The sequence below is a fragment of the Rhinatrema bivittatum genome, chromosome 9 (assembly GCF_901001135.1).
Source record: "Rhinatrema bivittatum chromosome 9, aRhiBiv1.1, whole genome shotgun sequence".
NCBI classification, from domain to species: Eukaryota; Metazoa; Chordata; class Amphibia; order Gymnophiona; family Rhinatrematidae; genus Rhinatrema; species Rhinatrema bivittatum.
The window spans coordinates 209455042-209472339 of NC_042623.1; the positions used below are offsets into that span (position 1 = coordinate 209455042).

The following is a 17298-nucleotide window of genomic DNA, read 5'->3' on the forward strand; positions in this document are numbered from 1 at the left end:
AACCTCCCATTCGTTGCCAAACTAACGGAAAAACTGGTAAACACCCAGCTCTCTGAATACCTAGAAGACCACAAGATCCTATACCCTTCGCAATATGGTTTCCGCAAATCACGCAACACGAAAACCCTCCTCATTTCACTTACAGACCATATTATTATGGGGTTAGACAAAGGACACTCCTTTTTATTAGTCCTGTTAGACATCTCGGCGGCATTTGACACAGTCAACCATACCATCCTGCTGGATCGCCTAGCAGATATAGGCATCGCCGGATCTGCCCACAACTGGTTCAAGTCCTTCCTCAGCAATAGGACTTTTAAAGTCAAAATCAACAATAAAGAGTCACCCTTAACAAAATCAACTCTTGGTGTACCACAAGGATCCTCCTTATCTCCAACTCTCTTTAACATATACCTCCTCCCCCTCTGCCAACTGTTAACTGATCTCAACCTAATTCATTATCTGTACGCAGACGAAGTGCAGATTCTAATCCCCATAACTGAATCAATCTCAAAAGCGCTCACCCATTGGAATAACTGCCTTTTATCCATCACTAATCTACTCAACAGTTTAAACTTGGTACTCAACGCCTCTAAGACAGAGTTTCTCCACATCTCCTCAAATGAAAACAATATCTCCCCACCATCACCACACAATTCTCTCACTACCTGTAAGCAGGTTAGAGACCTTGGGGTAAATTCTAGACAATCGACTAAACCTAAAGAAAATGGTCAATACAACCTCCAAGGACTGCTTCTACAGACTACAGGTTCTAAAACGACTTAAACCACTCTTATTCTTCCATGACTTCAGGACAGTCCTCCAAGCGCTTCTGTTCGCCAAAATAGACTACTGCAGTGCCCTTTTCCTAGGCCTCCCCAAATCCACTACCAAACCACTGCAGATGATACAAAATGCGGCAGCGAGATTGCTGACCAGTACCAGCCGCGGCGAACACATCTCACCCATCCTCAGGAACCTACATTGGTTACCAGTGAATTTCAGAATTCTATACAAATCAATCATCTTAATTCACAAAACCATCCATCATCAACTTCAACTCGACCTGGAAATCCCATTCAAACTCCACTCCTCTAACAGACCAACTAGAGATATTCACAAAGGCACCCTGAAATACCCCCCCACTAAAGCCTCACGCCTCTCTACAACCAAAGACAGAGCTTTTTCGATAGCAGGCCCATCTATCTGGAATAGCATTCCAACAAATCTCAGATTGGAGCCATGCCTTTTAACTTTTAGAAAAAGACTTAAAACCTGGCTCTTTCACCAAGCCTTCGCCGATCCACCAGACAATCACTAGTTGTCCTTCACTCTAACCCGGTCTGGCATTTATACTCACGAACAATGGACTCTGACACTTCCAGGTTAAAGCACCTTTTAAGCTTTTAACCCGTACGCTCTATGGTAACACTTTATACTTATTTCCTGCCTTATCTTCTTTCCAGCTTGTCGCAAGCCTCCAAGTTCTCTTTCCCTGTTGATTGTAACTTTGACCTATTCCTACCTATTGTTATCTTTCGTTTACTTGAATTGTTACTCCAGTTATACCCTTGTTAAATGTAAACCGATCAGATATGGTTATTTACTATGAAGGTCGGTATAAAAAACTAATTAATAAATAAATAAATAAATATTGGCAACTGTGTAGTCTTGTCTGCCATCACCCTCACTGCTCGCCCTATCAGCGACTCAATGAACCGTAAGCATGCCAAATGACCCAGACAAGCTTCCAGTTGATTAATAGTCCTGTCGATCCTCAGCATTCCACCAACCTGCTGTTGATCCTCAGCATTCCACCAACCTTGTGTCATCAACTCTTGGTAGGGAGCCTCCTAACTTAGGGGGCTCACCCTCGTTGTGAGCACCTACCATTCCGACATTTGTAAGGGTACCCTTCTCGACAGGAGTTCCCTTATGCAACCACCACAGCTACATCGTGCTCACTTCCATCACTTGTGACTGCAGAATCCACCGCGCCAGCAGAGCCTTCTAAAGCAGACACATACGTGCCATCACCCAAGGTACTACCTCCAATGTTGCCACCATTGACCCTGAGACCCAGAAATAACTCCACACCGTTGAACGGATGGCCAATCTTAAGGATTGAACCTGAGTCTCCAAATGTCAGATATGTCCTCTGGCAGGTCTTGACTTGTGCTAAATAGAATCTCACTCTGAGATAGTGAGAATGTGCTGGCTGCAAACTGCACTTGTAAATTTACTATACAGCCCAGCTCGAGGAGGCAGATCACCTTATGAGATGCCCTTTGACTCTCTTCCACAAGCTTGGTCCAAATCACCTAGCCATCTAGAATATGGATGGGCCAAAATACCTGCCTTGCAAAAAGAGATGCCACTATCATTTTCATGATCTAAGAGAAGGTTCTGAGCTAGAGCCAGGCGAAATGGCAAAGCTCGACACTGATAATGCTGCCCTAGAATGGCAAAACGCAGAAACCGCCAACATTCCTGTTGTACAAGGGTATGTATGTATGTATATGTATATATATATATATATATATATATATATATATATGCTTCCAACAGATCGAGACATGGGAACAGGTCTTCTTTCTTTACTGCCATGACAACAGAGCACAAAAGTTCTATTCTGAAGTGCACTACGTGCAAATGCCATTTGATCCCTTACAGATCCAGGAGGCATTGAAAGGAGCCTTCTTTCTTCTTGGGCAAGACAAAATAAATGGAATAGCACCCAGTATTTTCCTGCAGTTTGGGAACTAGAATAACAGTCTTCTTTCCACTGACCCTCTCCTCGCTAGTGAGTTGCATGGATAACTCATAAGGGCATCCAGAGGAAGTCAAAGAAACTCTAGAACCCAGCAGCCTCTCGTTACCTCCAAGACCCACTGGTCTATCGTGAACTGGGTCCACCTTGGATAAAAGTGAGATAGCCACCCGTCTATCTCTGGAACCTGTAGGTGGACCCCCGCACCTTCATTGCAAGGTCTGAGGTGCTCCACCACTGGAGCCAGAGTCTATGTCCGGCTCTCCAGCCAAAAGGACTGTGAGCCTTCAAATGGGATGTGACTTCTGATTAGTTGATTCTTTGTAGGAGGCAAAAAATGTCGGGAATCCTTGGAGCGACCCTTCGCCCCAAAAGAACATGCAGCTGTTCTCTAGTGCTCCGGCAAATACGGAATCTTGGAATCTGCCCACTGATTCACCACCTCTCTAACTCAGGTCTGAACAAGAGAGAGAAACATTAAAGGGTAATTTTGTAAAATTTCACTTTAGAAATCGTACCTGCCGACCAGTTATGCAGTCACTGAAGGCATCTTGCAGCTATAACAAACTACTCTTCTAGTGCCGTATGCACTGGAACACAGTCTGCATCAACTAGAAATGCGGCTCCTGGGTCCAACACAAGCCTCATTGGGGCACAAGCCTGCTCAGGATACCAAACTATTTGTAAATGCACTGCCACCGCCTCAAATGCCTGCTTGATAATCTTTCCATCCAGGGCTCCTTCAGAGCTGCCCTCCCTTCGACCAGGGCATCAACCTCCAGGAATCCAACTGTTCCCTTGCCCTCAGTCTAGGGGTTACAGGCCCGCCAAATATCGCCCCCTCTGTAAAATTTTCAAATGGGGCATATCATTCCTGGTTAACCAACCCCTGCACTGGTTTCAGGCATGGCAATAAAAACCAGATGCCTTAATTGAGATTACCAGGATGGAAACCTTCCTCTGCACTCCCGTAACACCACTCCCATCCACTCCAAGCATTTCATGGGTCCGAGCTAATAAATCTGACCCCCCATGGGAAAAAAAAAAAAAAAGAACCGCATAGGTGTCTGCTCCAAGACAGGCGATATTTTGCTTTCCTCCAAAGGTGAGGAGCCCAAAGCCTCCCTGGAATCATCTGTTGAACCACTCTTTATTGCACTTGCCTGACTTGGGCAGAATGTGAAGGTCTATGATGCTTCCTTCCCTTACGGGGCTACTTGACCCCCCCCCCCCTCCAACCCCCCCCCCGGCTGGGCACCCTCTCAGAAAGGTTTGCAAATCCTGGAAAGAAATTCCACCCAGGAAAAGGGGCTGACCAAAGCACACTGCATAGGCCCCTCCCCAGCCACCGGGGATGTCCTTTCCCTAGGGAATCGGGGGAGATGGGGGGGAAACTTTCACAGACCTGTGCTCCCCTCCAATCTCATTTAGCTGAGGGAATACCCAAAACAGCAGCAACATCCTTGTCAGAGAACTCTCCTTGAGCTGCCAACAAATGCTGATCTGGGTGAAGAGTAAGGAATAGCGGGATTGCCTTTATTTGGCAACCCAAACTGTGGGAGGCCTCTGTATCTCTTTAACCCCTAGTGCCATTATCCTTCTCAAAGAGCTGCCTGCTGTCCAGCAGCCTCCTGTGCGATGATAAAACACCAATGACTAACTAGGTCATGCCCACACATGTACGTGTATGTACATGCAGATCCAGGTCATGGCCTTACTGCGCACGCTCAAGCACACGGGAAAAACCCTAGCCACAGCCTTACCGCATGTTTATTTATTTATTTATTGTTTTTGTTATACCGAGTTCATGATAGGCATCACATCAACCCGGTTTACAAATAACAAGGAGTGTAAAGCATAACGTAACGTAAAAAACAATATTTTCAATAAGAACCTTGAACTTTAAATACAGTGAATCAGAAAAAGGGAGAGGGAAAGTTACAAAAAACAGGAAAATAAACTTGGGATGGAAGGGGAGAAATTGAACAGCACAATATTTACATTTCAGCCTATTGATACATTAGAATAGCAAGTGAAAAAATAAGACTATGAAACGGTACATAGGTAATCAAATGAATAAATATGACACAGTTGTGAATGGTAATGTTGCGGCAGACTATCCTTTTCTCACGCTGCCGATATACAGGAATGGAAACGCAGAAGCCCAGAAGCACATCTGTCACCCAACTCACTGTACCGCCAGTTTTCTATAGTGCTCCACACCCCAGAGATCGATTGGAGGTGCAAGGGGGGTCAAAAAGGCCTGCTAGGGAAGGGAAGGAGCCCTGTATTCTTTTCACCTGATCTCCGCTGCCTGAAATCATGAGTGGGCTGGTGGCTACAGTGGGAGAGGGCATAAGCATTCACTGCCATGCTCCTCCAGTCCTTTTTTTTTTGCGCCTAAACTTGGCAAGGCCAGATGCTCAAATGCTCAGGTGAGGGAGAAACCCAGACTGGGTGCATCTCAGAAACTCAAATATGTTTCTTCTTTTTCTCCTTTAAAAAAAGAAAGAAAAAAAAAAAAGGCAATCCCCGCTAAGGAGATGCATGTCCACCATCTGCTGGAGACAGACAATACTGGCAGGCTGATGATGGGGCAGGGCTGACATCACCAACAAATAGCAAATTAGCTATCTCAGTTTCCATCTGCTGGTAGGAGTGCATAACCCACCTGTGTGGACTGGCCTGCCTGAATGCAGAGGCTTTCAGAACACTGTGCATCTGAAAAGCTATTTCACAAGGTAGCGTCATTATATGTAATTTTACCAATGTTTTTTGCATATCCTGAAAACTTTTACAGTTCCCTCATTACTAAACTAGACCATGACAAGACACAAACACACTAGATCTGTTATTGGGCTTCATTCATAGTTCTGGTATTACTCTCTGCTTAGATTTTAAACATAGGATATTGGTATCTCGGAACTTCAGTATGTGCACTCCATGGAAATATATGTTCCAAAACTTTCAATTTTTAAATTTAAAACTTGTATCTAAGTTATGTAAATAAAGTTAGTATTTAAAAAAAAAAAAAAAAAATTAAACTGCTAAAACTCCATCAGTAGCCCAGTTTCAACCATCTGTACTGATAACATCCTGCGCCCTTTATTTTTCTACAATGAGTGCACCTCTCTAGTTACGGGTAAGCGGAGAACACAAAATTTGCCCAAAGATCCAGTCAAAACACAGACTATTACAAGGATTCGCGTGGTGCCTGAATTCTGTGCATGCTGAGTGCAGACAACATGGATACCTGGCAGCCCATGAAGGAAATGGAGGTTCCAAGATGATCAAGTCCTTAAAGAAATTCGAGGACTGTGTGAAGATCTGGTAAGGACCGCTGGGCGCTAAAAGACTATTGTGGCAGTGGAGGATAAGATTGATAAGCTTTCCCCAAGGATGGAGGAACTGGAACAGAGGGTGTTGGATACTGAGGACTGGAAATCGAGAGCGGCAAACACCCTTGGTGACATTTGCTCACATCACTGTAATGTTCAAATGCTCGAGGTTCTGGGATCGGAGGAGGGCAGCAATATGATTAAGTTTGTAAAATCATTGCTACACGAGGCACCCAAGAGATTCGGCACCCACCTTCATAACAGAACGAGTGCACCAAACCATGGGAGGGCCATGGAATGATGAACAAGGCTCTCATACTATATTTATTAAACTTCATTCATTCCAGACCAAGGCATGGATCCTCTGATGAGCTAGAGAATTAGATTAGTTGGAGTTTAAGAATCGATAAGTGCTTATATTCCCTGATTTTAGTTCAGAGATGGTGCGAAAATGAGTCATTTTCAATGACATTAAAAAGCTGTTACATGAAAAGCAGATCCAGTTTCATCTGCTTTACCCAGCAAGGTTGTCAGTTAACATGAAAGGGTCTTGCAAAATCTTTGAGTCTCTGAGTGAAGTGCAAGTGTTTTTTGTAGGTTAAGTTTCCTCTGCTGTTGACAGCTGAAGAGAATGCGTCTGTGCGATCCCGTGCCGGACCATCTTCATCCGGGTCCTGGACCAGTTGTGGACGTGAACGAGGATGTGGCAGTGGCAACCATGCTGCAATATTGAAATGGCGAAACATAGAAATTGTTGAAGCAATTGCTGGAAGACTGTACCAAATGAATGCTTTGTGAACTGTTACATTAATTATCACAGATCTTGAATCTCTAACTGCTGCAGGATTGATGGCAAGTCAGGATATTTAAGAGGCTCTTTACATCGGAGGATGTCCTGGGTTTCTATCTCTAATGTTTAGAATGTTTTGCTCCTGATTTTCACATTTAAGGTTGTTTTCTGTTTCTCCCCGTCTATCCCTATTTTTCATCCTTTAATCAAAGAGTTGTTCCCTCTTCCTGCCACGTTTTAGTGACCAAAGTTGTTTATTGGGTAACAGGGAGGGTGATGAAGGTGGGGGTGGAATGGTTTTTTCCTGTTGATCTATTGGTAAGAAGGGGGTGGAAGTATAAAGATAGGGGATTTTACTTACTTAGAGTGGCTTTAAGGACATACTTTTTCTTTGTAGTTTCCTTGCAACTGGAGAAGCAATCTGTTTCAGTGAATGAGTGGGAAACCTTGTACTTTAGCGTAACAGGTATTCTTCGGCTCTACTCATGGACTGTTAAAGGCTTAAATCACCCAATACAAAGGAAGGAAGTACTCTATCATCTGTCTAATATGTGTTGCAACTGTCGCTGCCCAATGGCTTCACTCCGCCTACCTTTCTTTCTTTGCTCCTCCTCTTGCTGCGGATGGATGCCTGTCTACCACAGTGTCTGCCTGCCACCCTCTCCGGCATTCCCGGACCGGCTTGGGCGCTGCCTCCCGCCATGCTGCACTAGTACCTTAGAGTGCGTGCCACGCGGCCCTCTCTCTTTATTTCCTACTTGGCGAGAACCTCAGGGGCGTCTCCCCGTGATGACGTCACGCTGCCCGGATATTTAAAGCCTACAATATTTGCTAGCCTTTGAGTTAGGAAGGGGATTTCTTACGGATGGAATTCGCTTTCCGTACCCACCTACTCTGCCTCCAATTCCATTGGACTTAACACTAACGGGGTACCCGCTCCTCGGGGGCCTCACTTGCTTTTCAGGTCGCTATCAGGAAACCGGTACTCGCTCTTTGAGGGCCCATGTTCCCTGACTCACTTCCTGCTCATACCTTCTCTTCTGCCTGGAAGGATTCGCTATCTTCAACACCAGTAAGTACTACCATCTTCACTCAGAGCTTTTCCCTGGAACCAGGTACTCGCTCCTCGAGGGCCTGCTTCCATTCCCGCCCTCGTGCCATCGCCTACGTGGAACTGCAGTGCGAGTACACCACTTTCAAGCCTCTCAGCTCTCAGGTTCTCGCTCCTCGAGGGCCTGCTCTCCCTATCCTGGGGTTCTCCATAATCCACTGTACTCATTCTCAGTTCTTTCCACTACAGCACTGCTACCGGGAGGAATCGCTGTTCCAGCGCTTGAGGGGTACTTAGCCCAGCCGGGCTACTTCTGCTGCTCACTACGGCCACCTCTGGTGGCTTCATCACATTGTCTAATAAAAGATCAATCTCTGTGTTTGTGTGTCCTAAGCTGAGCCTGACCTGTGGCCCCTCATGGGACTCCCTCCGTGGGCGAGGTCAGCTGCCACAGTGTCCAAGGGTCCACCCAAACCTCACTAATTATAACAATATGAAACTGGATATTGTCTTTCTACAGGAGACACATTGGCCAGACTGCTCGGAGCGAGTATTTAAGCTTAAGGCTCCATGGATCGCAGAAAGCTTTTCTTCCTATACAAAAAAAAAAAAAAAAAAAAGGGGAGGAAGAGAAGACGAGTGGCTTTCCTAATTGGGCATTTTAAACAGATTTTCCCCAAGAGGGAGGTGAGAGATCCGGTGGAGCGGTTTTTATAGGTCAAAGGTAGAGTAAGCAGTTTGTTACTTTACTGAATATGTATGGCCAATAAGTAGTCAAAAGAGTATTTTTTCCCCCATATCTTTCAACTGTTTTGGAGGAGGGGGAAGGGTGTTATTGATAAGGGATGACATTAATTTAGTATTGGATGTAAAAGTGGAGGGTGACTTGTATAGGAGCGTGTGAAAGAGGGACTAATAATTGTATGAGAACAAGCTTAAGAGATTTGGAGCTGGTAGATGTATGGCATAAGAAATATAGACAGAAGCATGACTTTGCTTTCTACTCTGCACCACACAGATCTTACTCTTGGTTAGACAGTGGTGGGCAAGGAAAAAGAATGTTTGGTGGGTAGCAGATAGCTTGATAGAGCCCATATTCATCTTGGATCATGCTCTGCTTCCAACTTTGCCCTGTTGAGCCAATCATCCAGGAACAGATGCACCAGGATCCCTTCCATCCTGAGTGCGGCCATCACTACCACCATCACTTTTGTGAATGTGTGCGGCACTGTCGCAAATCCAAAGGGAAGGGCCCGAAACTGAAAATGCTCTCAGAGTACCATGAATCTCAGGAACCTCTGGTACTCAGCCCTCATGGGAATATAAAGATAGACCGCCATCAAATCCAACTATGCCAGAAACTCCTCTTTCAGTACCGCTGGTATCACTGTCTGCAACATCTCCATCCGAAGTGTGGCACCCGGAGAGCAGCATGGGCATTTTGAAGATCAAGAATGGGCCGAAACATCCCCTCTTTCTTGGGAACCATGAAATACACTGAGTACCTTCCTTGCTCCCTCTCTTGAGAGGGTACCAGAACAATGGCTCGTAGGTGACAAAGACATTGCAAGTATCCCGCAACGCTTCCCGCTTGAGATGGGAGACGAGGGGAGATTACAAAAAGGCGTCCCTGAGCAGCCGAGAAAATTCTAAAAAAAAAAAAAAAAAAAAGTGTAGCCATCTCTTATCACCTCCAGTACCCACTGGTCTGATATGATCCTGATCCACTCTTCGTAAAAGAGGGAGAGTCTTTCTCAGACCACCTTCAGGGAGGAGTGGACCTGCCTGCCTTCACTGGCCAATTTTGTTTCTGCCTCTCCCCTGGGCACCACCGTCCTGAGGAGTTCTACACTGCGCTTGAAAGGACTGCTGCCTGCCTGAGCTCTGCTTTTGCGCTGTAGGCAAGGAGGATCTGCTCGAACGAATTTCCTCGCATTCCGGAAACGAGTACGTGGGGGAAAGGATTTCTTGTCCTCGGGCAATTTATTGCCCTTTGGCTCCAACTGCTTCATGAGTTGTTCCAGATCCTCTCCTAACAGCAACTTGCCCTTGAAGGGTAGGTTAGACAGCTAGGCTTTAGACCACACATCCGTTGACCAATTTCACAACCACAGCAGTCTCCCCAACACCACCGCAGAGACCATATTACTGGTGGTAATCCGAATCATGTTACGGAGGGCATCTGCCACATAGGTCACACCCGCCTAAGCAGCCTCCGCCGTCGTCCCAGGCACCTTTTCATGTGCCTTCTATACCCAGCACAAACAGGGTCTCTGCATCAAATTTCTGCAGACCACCACCTGAAGGCTTAAGGCCGAAACCTCATACAGCCTCTTCAATGGGACTTCCAGCTTCCAATCCTGGGATATCCTTAACAGCGGCCGAGCCTGCAACAGAGATGGTTGGTCTTCTTGGTCACTGCAGAGACCACTGCATCCACCTTGGGAATCTTTCACGATTCCAAGGTCTGTTCCAGCAAGGGATATAATTTAGCCATTGCTCCTGCTATCTTCAGGCCCGCTTCAGAAGACCCTCACTCCTGATCCACCAACTTCACCTTTTGGGCAAAGAAAAAGCCTTAGGAGTCCTCGCAGCCCCTTTAGGTCCGGATTCACTCCCTCATTGTCCGAATCTTCCTGTATGACATTAAGTCTCAACTCATCCAACACCTGGGGAATCAGCTGACCCAGTTTCTCCCTGCAGAACAACCTGACCACCCAAAGGTCATCCACATCCTGCGTAGGATCCACCAAATCGTTGACCAGGCCCTTCTCTGGATCCAACGGACCACCCTGCCACTAATCAGGCACATCCAACTTGTCTGTCGTCTTCTCGTCCGCAACTGTGGACCGTCCCAGCCCGAAAGCCCGCCCTCCCAACCTTCAAGCCTGCTTCCAGGAAATCCCACTCCTGGCTAATCAGCTTCTGAATCTTTTAGGAATGGGAAAGGCACTGGGTGCTCTGCAGTCCATTCAGGACCGGATTGACGTCCTCATTATCTGACTCTTCCTGAGTTAACTTTACCACCAATTCTTCCAACACCCGTGGAATAAGGGGCCGAAGTTCCTCCTTCTTAAACAGGCAGTTCAATAGGGCACCTAACTGCAAAGGCAAGTGATTACTTGTCTACATAAAAACAAGCTGATTTTCAAACACAGCATTAACTACATACACTGTATATGAATGGAGAGGTTATACTGCTAGGAGTCTGGGCACACTTACATATTTCTAAACGAAGCAGAAGTTAAGCCATTTTAGCATCATGCATATGACATACATTACAAACCACTTCCCCAGCAGACATCTGCCCAAAGCAGCTTACAATTAAAAAAAATTGTTATTTCCAAACATGCCTCCAAAACACTTCTCTACCCAGAATGCCTGTTTTGTAGCCAAAAGCATGATTATTGTGAAAGTATTAAAGCAGGCATGTACTTTCAGGCAGCTAAACAACCACTTACCTGGATATGACTGACTTGGGGGGGGGGGGGGGGGGTCACTATTTTTTAACCATGTAAATTAAAGGTGTTGAAATCTTTGAAAATGCACCCCAGTATATCTTATTTTATTTTTCTGCATCCAAAGAGAAACCAATTTGGCTTACCCCTCCACCTTTGCCAGTCTACTGTCCATAATGTAAGCCAAAGCTGCAGCCAGTTCCTTTTTGATGTGGCCAACCTGATCTCCATTCACATTATTCACCTTCACTGCATTCCGATCATATGGATTATTTGGCTCCCTCTGAAGAGATACCATTTCATTGTTGTTAACCTGAAAATGTCAACATTTGCTTAGATATTTGAACACACAAACTGTAAACCATCATCATAAAATCATCTTAAAATTTTAGCAGCAGAAAATCACAATATAACATTTGTCTCAAATACTGAACCTCAGTATGCACTGCGACTACAGGATCTAGGATATGTATCAGGAAATAATGATGAGCCAGACCCTCAAGATTCTAGACACAATGGGGCTCATTTACTAACACATTTATCGCACAGTATCGGTATTTGCTGCATAATAGAAGCCTTACCCTATAAACTGGCATCTCTTAAAATGCAGTAAATGGGATTACCATACCAGCTTCCCTATGAGGAAAGGCTGAAGAGGTTAGGGCTGTTCAGCTTGGAGAAGAGACGGCTGAGGGGGGATATGATAGAGGTCTTTAAGATCATGAGAGGTCTTGAACGAGTAGATGTGACTCAGTTATTTTCACTTTCGAATAATAGAAGGACTAGGGGGCATTCCATGAAGTTAGCAAGTAGCACATTTAAGACTAATCGGGGAAAATTCTTTTTCACTCAGCGCACAATAAAGCTCTGGAATTTGTTGCCAGAAGATGTGGTTAGTGCAGTTAGTGTAGCTGGGTTCAAAAAAGGTTTGGATAAGTTCTTGGAGGAGAAGTCCCATTAATGGCTATTAATCAATTTTACTTAGGGAATAGCCACTGCTATTAATTGCATCAGTAGCATGGGATCTTCTTAGTGTTTGGGTAATTGCCAGGTTCTTGTGGCCTGGTTTGGCCTCTGTTGGAAACAGGATGCTGGGCTTGATGGACCCTTGGTCTGACCCAGCATGGCAATTTCTTATGTTTTTTAGTTTATTGTATTTCTATAACCGTCACATCACAACGGTTTACAGGGTTTAAAACATATAATAAATACAATACATTTATAAAAAGTAATAACTAACTGTTAAAAGTATGAAATAAGTTAGTTATTAAAAGCAGTAAAAGTAAAGTAGGTCAATTAAAATATAAGATTAAAACAAATAATCAAAATCACAAAAACAGCAGACAAACCATAAAAGACTCAGCCCAATTAATTCAACATATGTAAATATGGTAATGAGCATGTTAATGAACTGTTTAGGCATTCAGCCAGTACATACTGAAGTGCAAGAAATGGTGCAGTAATTATTGCTTAAGGTAATTAACAAAAAGCACTGCACTTTAGTATGTAAGCCCCAATAAATCATAAATACTTTTCCACAAAGAACATGAACCTTGAACTTTCAGGGCTCATTATCATAGTCCACCTGACCAAGAACCCTGGATCCAGCCTGATGACCCCAATGGCCAGCCAGGGATAAGGGAATATGCAGCAGCAGAGAAGATAGCCCCCAGCAGGAAGGGATTCCCAACCATTACACACCAGCAAACCTAGGATCAAAGGGAACATGTACCACATTCCCAAGAAAGTCAGGATCCTAGCTACCTGCTCATGGAGAGTTTCCCCAATGACTGCGCTATACAGATGGGGTTCTAAACTGCCCTGGATGACTGTTGCCCTTACAGTCATCTAGGGCAGTTTGCTGGATGACTGTAAGGGCAAAGAGAGGCATGGGGTGGGGGGGGTTACTAGTACTGCTGCTTTAGTTTTCTTTCAAATGTTATTTAGACTTTAACTGGTATTTGTTCATGTAAAAAGTATTTGCCCAGCACACATTACACTTACCACTCCGGTATAGTAGCGGAGTCCGACGACGTTCCCTCGCAGGACCCCAAAGAGAACAGCTGAATCCATCTCTTCATCAGCTGAAGCAGCGGGGTCATCCACAGACACCATTTCCTCCGGCTCAGAATTTAAAAAGAAAGCTGGAGGGGAATGATATAAGGGGCTGCTAGTTCTTCCATGGTGGGCAGACTGCAAGTATTTCCAAACAGAACCTCTGCAAAGAAATCCAACAGCAAATGTAATGCAAATCATTTGAAAAAAATATATATATTGAAAATTATTTGAAATATTTGAAAATTAGCAATAGAGTCCACACATAGCTGCTATGTACAGTGTTCTAAGATTACCCTTCTGAAGACTCTTCTGTCCAAGAGTAATATTTACCCAAGCTTGCTCCTTTACATTGGGGTCGATGCAATACAGTGCACTCAGCCGAGCGCACTATTTAACCCGTGGCTGGACCCGGGTTTTGGACATGCATCCACAACATTTTATTCTATAAGGGGCTTAGCACATCCAAAACAAGCATCCAACCCCCCCCCCCCTCCCCAAAACTAAGAGCACTCATCACCTACAAATACAAGTTAATGAGGCTATTAGCTAGTCTCCCCAGATCGGAAAAAAAAAATGCACGTCCAACCCGCACATTTTTACGCTCAGAAATTAATGCCTGCCCAGAGCAACCCAAAAAACATGTACTTCCTTTGCCTTAATATTGTGGCGATATTAAGTTGGAGGAATCAAAAGGACCAAAAAGATAAAAAAAAAAAAAAAGTGTGCCAGCGGTCAGGTTAGGAAATGGGACGCTCAATTAATGAGCATCCATTTTCCTAACCTGTGGCTGTGCACAGGTTAGGAAAAAAAACCCGGATGCTTATAAAATTGAGCATCCACCTCTCCTGGGCACCCAGCGTGACCCCTCATTTAAATATTCAATTGTGGGCCCAGGAGAGGTGGCTGGGCGGCATTAGGAAAGTGGGCACTCAACACTGAGCGCCCATTTTCCTGCATCAACCCCTTTTTGAGCTGATATGTACTCTTTCTAAAATCCAATGCACATCAAGCCTTCTTAAACCAGCTGGGTTTTCAGGGTATCTACAATGAATATGCATACATTGGAGACCCAGTAGTTGTACATGTATCTCATGCATATTTCATTGCAGATATCCTGAAAAAAAAACAACTGGTTACGGGGTCACTAGCCACTAGCACAGGTCTGGGAGATCACATTGTATGCCATGAAAAAAATACAGGCCATTACAGTTCTTCATTTATCCTTAACTCGAAAATGAACACAATTACACTGTAACATAACAAGCATGACCAATAAACCTAGCAATTTCTTAAAGTGTACTCACAACAAAATAAAAAACCAATTTGTTGACAATAACCCAAGTGTGAGACTTTTTTTTTTTTTTTTTGCAAACATAAAAGTTTCATTCATTTTGCATAGTGCACCAGAGGGAAGAAAGTATTTGAATGTATCAGCATGTTTGAAAACACTTCCCTCAAGTCTGGTGAAAATGGGATTTAGTTTGATAGTTTCTTTTGCAATTGGGTATTTTTATATTGCCATTGGGTTTGATGCTGATTAGTTGACTGGCTTCATGCTCTGCATTTATAATGTGTTTCAAAAATGTGAAAAGCAATAATTTTGCTCATATTTTGTTGGGTATGATTTGAAAATCTCAAATATATTGCTAATGTTTGTATCACTTGCAATTGTGCCAAAGAGAATTTCTTCTACTATTTCACAAAAAGATTACTGCCCAGAATGTCTGCTTTCATTCACAACTCTCACAACATTGCTCTTTTTTTTGTCTGTTGAAGTTTAAAGCAGAAGTACCACCTACTTGTCTTCAAAACAGCAACCAGCCTGCTCCTTGGCTCTTAATGTACTTCCTTTTTTAACCTTAATAATTTCTCATTTTTTCAGGGTTTTTTTCCATTGAAAGATGGGTCCCTTTAATTAGTCCCCCAGTTCAGCTTGTGAATGCTAACAGCGTATCAGCAAATATGGGCAGCACAGCAGTACCCCAATTCAGAGTCATAATATTGGAAGCAACTAAATGAAAGGAGTTTTTAGAACTTTAAAAACTATTAACTCCTCAGTAATTAAATCAAAATCAGAACTAAAGGAAGGATCTTAATATTAATTCATTTAATTGCCAATTGAATTAATTACATTTTGAGGCTATTGTTGCTTTAAACATCAAGCGTTCTAGCATCATTCAAATAATTTATTTACAGTACTCTTCATTCAACCTAGCATAATTTCTCTTAAAACAAAAAATGAAGACAGACAAAAGTAGTATTTTAAAACTGCAGATGACCCAAAATTGTGTCACACCATCGCCTTTATCTACAGATTTTCTCACAGACAGCAAATATTATTGTGATCCTTGAAAATGTAAGTTTAATAAGCAAAAATAAAAGTTGACAAAAACAAAATAACTAATGCAGGATTATACTTTTAATGGGGCAATTTCCAAACTGCCCGCATGTCAGTTTGAAAAAGTACACAAGGTGTTTCACTTTGCAAATTGTCACAGGTATGAAGTACCCAGGGACATTGACATCTGTTTTATTTCTGAGTACTTTTACCAAAGAAAAACATGCATAGATTTGAAAATGCAATCTCTGAGCATTAATTTTCTCTCTCACCAAAAAAAAGCAAAACAAAACCCAAAAAACTCCACTACACAAGAAAAACAAACCACACTTCCAGGAAGGCAACTCCAAATGCTATGAAAGCTCATGCATACTTTTAGCAGAGTTAAGGGTGGGCAATTTCAGAAAGTCCTTTTACTATCTGATTACTGTAAAACTAGGCTATTTCGCCAGCAGATAGTAGAAAACTGCCTCATCTCGCAAAAGGGAAGATTCTACCTGTGTCATAAACAAAACTATATCTATATCCATAGACACACACACACACACATATATAAATATATAAAGACGCATTCGACAGTTCAAGTTGTAGCACTGTCAATATCAGACTGGCCTCCGTTTTCTTTGGACCCACCGACAGCAAGGAAATTATGAAAGGCACGCATCCTCGATTGTATGTGCCCTGAAGATTATACACAATATACAGTAGATGTGGTGGGGAGGGGTGTCTTTTTTTTTTCCAAAGGAAAAGTAGTGTCTGAAGAACAATGCACCAATTCAACTCTGGATCTATATCATGTATCTATCCGAATCCAGTCAAGGCCTTACATGTTTTACAGATCAACTAAATGATAGCGGATTACATCACGATTTAAGTCGCAGAAAAATGGAATACAAGTCACATGATACATTCATAAACTCACGAAAATTAATATTATCCTGGCACGTCACCCAGGTATGTAATTGCGATCGGGGTAATAAACGTCATCGTGGAGGGCGGGGTTGGCAGCATAAGACTCCAGTCCTCACCTCATAAACATCCAGGACATGTTCCCTAGCCAAAACACGGCAGCTTCCCGCACCAAATCACACTACAATGGGAGCCCGCAGGATACACGAGCCAGGCGAAGAGAGCGCACGGAGCCGCACGCGCTTGCACCCAGCCCTGCAGGGAAGGCCGCGAGCTCAGTGCTGGACCAGCAACTTCACTAGGAGCACTACACCCCTCAGCACACCCGCGCGCCTCTACTGATAACCCGCCACCTGGGTCCGGCAAACGGCAGCCCCAACTGCTGAGTGACAGCAGCACCTGCCAATCAGAAAAGATCGTAGCCAACACAAACCAATCCAAGATGATGATGTTAGGACCGTAAGGCATCTCAACACCGCCTATAGCCAATCGGAATGAGCCCTCCATCCGGAAAAGGGCGCGAATTTTTTGGAGGGCCAGTACATCATTTGCCCTTAAGCCTGTGTTGCCAATTTAGCTATTTTGT

The 17298-nt window shown here is 43.9% G+C and overlaps 1 protein-coding gene across 1 annotated transcript in view; it reads right to left on the bottom strand.

Annotated features, from left to right (window-relative positions):
- The window catches only part of HLTF (helicase like transcription factor), a 333607-nt gene extending 316528 nt beyond the window's left edge, over positions 1 to 17079 (bottom strand). Inside the window, 3 exon segments of the mRNA XM_029615024.1 lie at positions 11554 to 11720; positions 13412 to 13625; positions 16832 to 17079. Of these exon segments, the coding sequence (XP_029470884.1) occupies positions 11554 to 11720; positions 13412 to 13625; positions 16832 to 16851 (401 nt within the window). The 5' untranslated portion in view covers positions 16852 to 17079.
- Between the last annotated feature and the right edge of the window lie 219 nt (positions 17080 to 17298).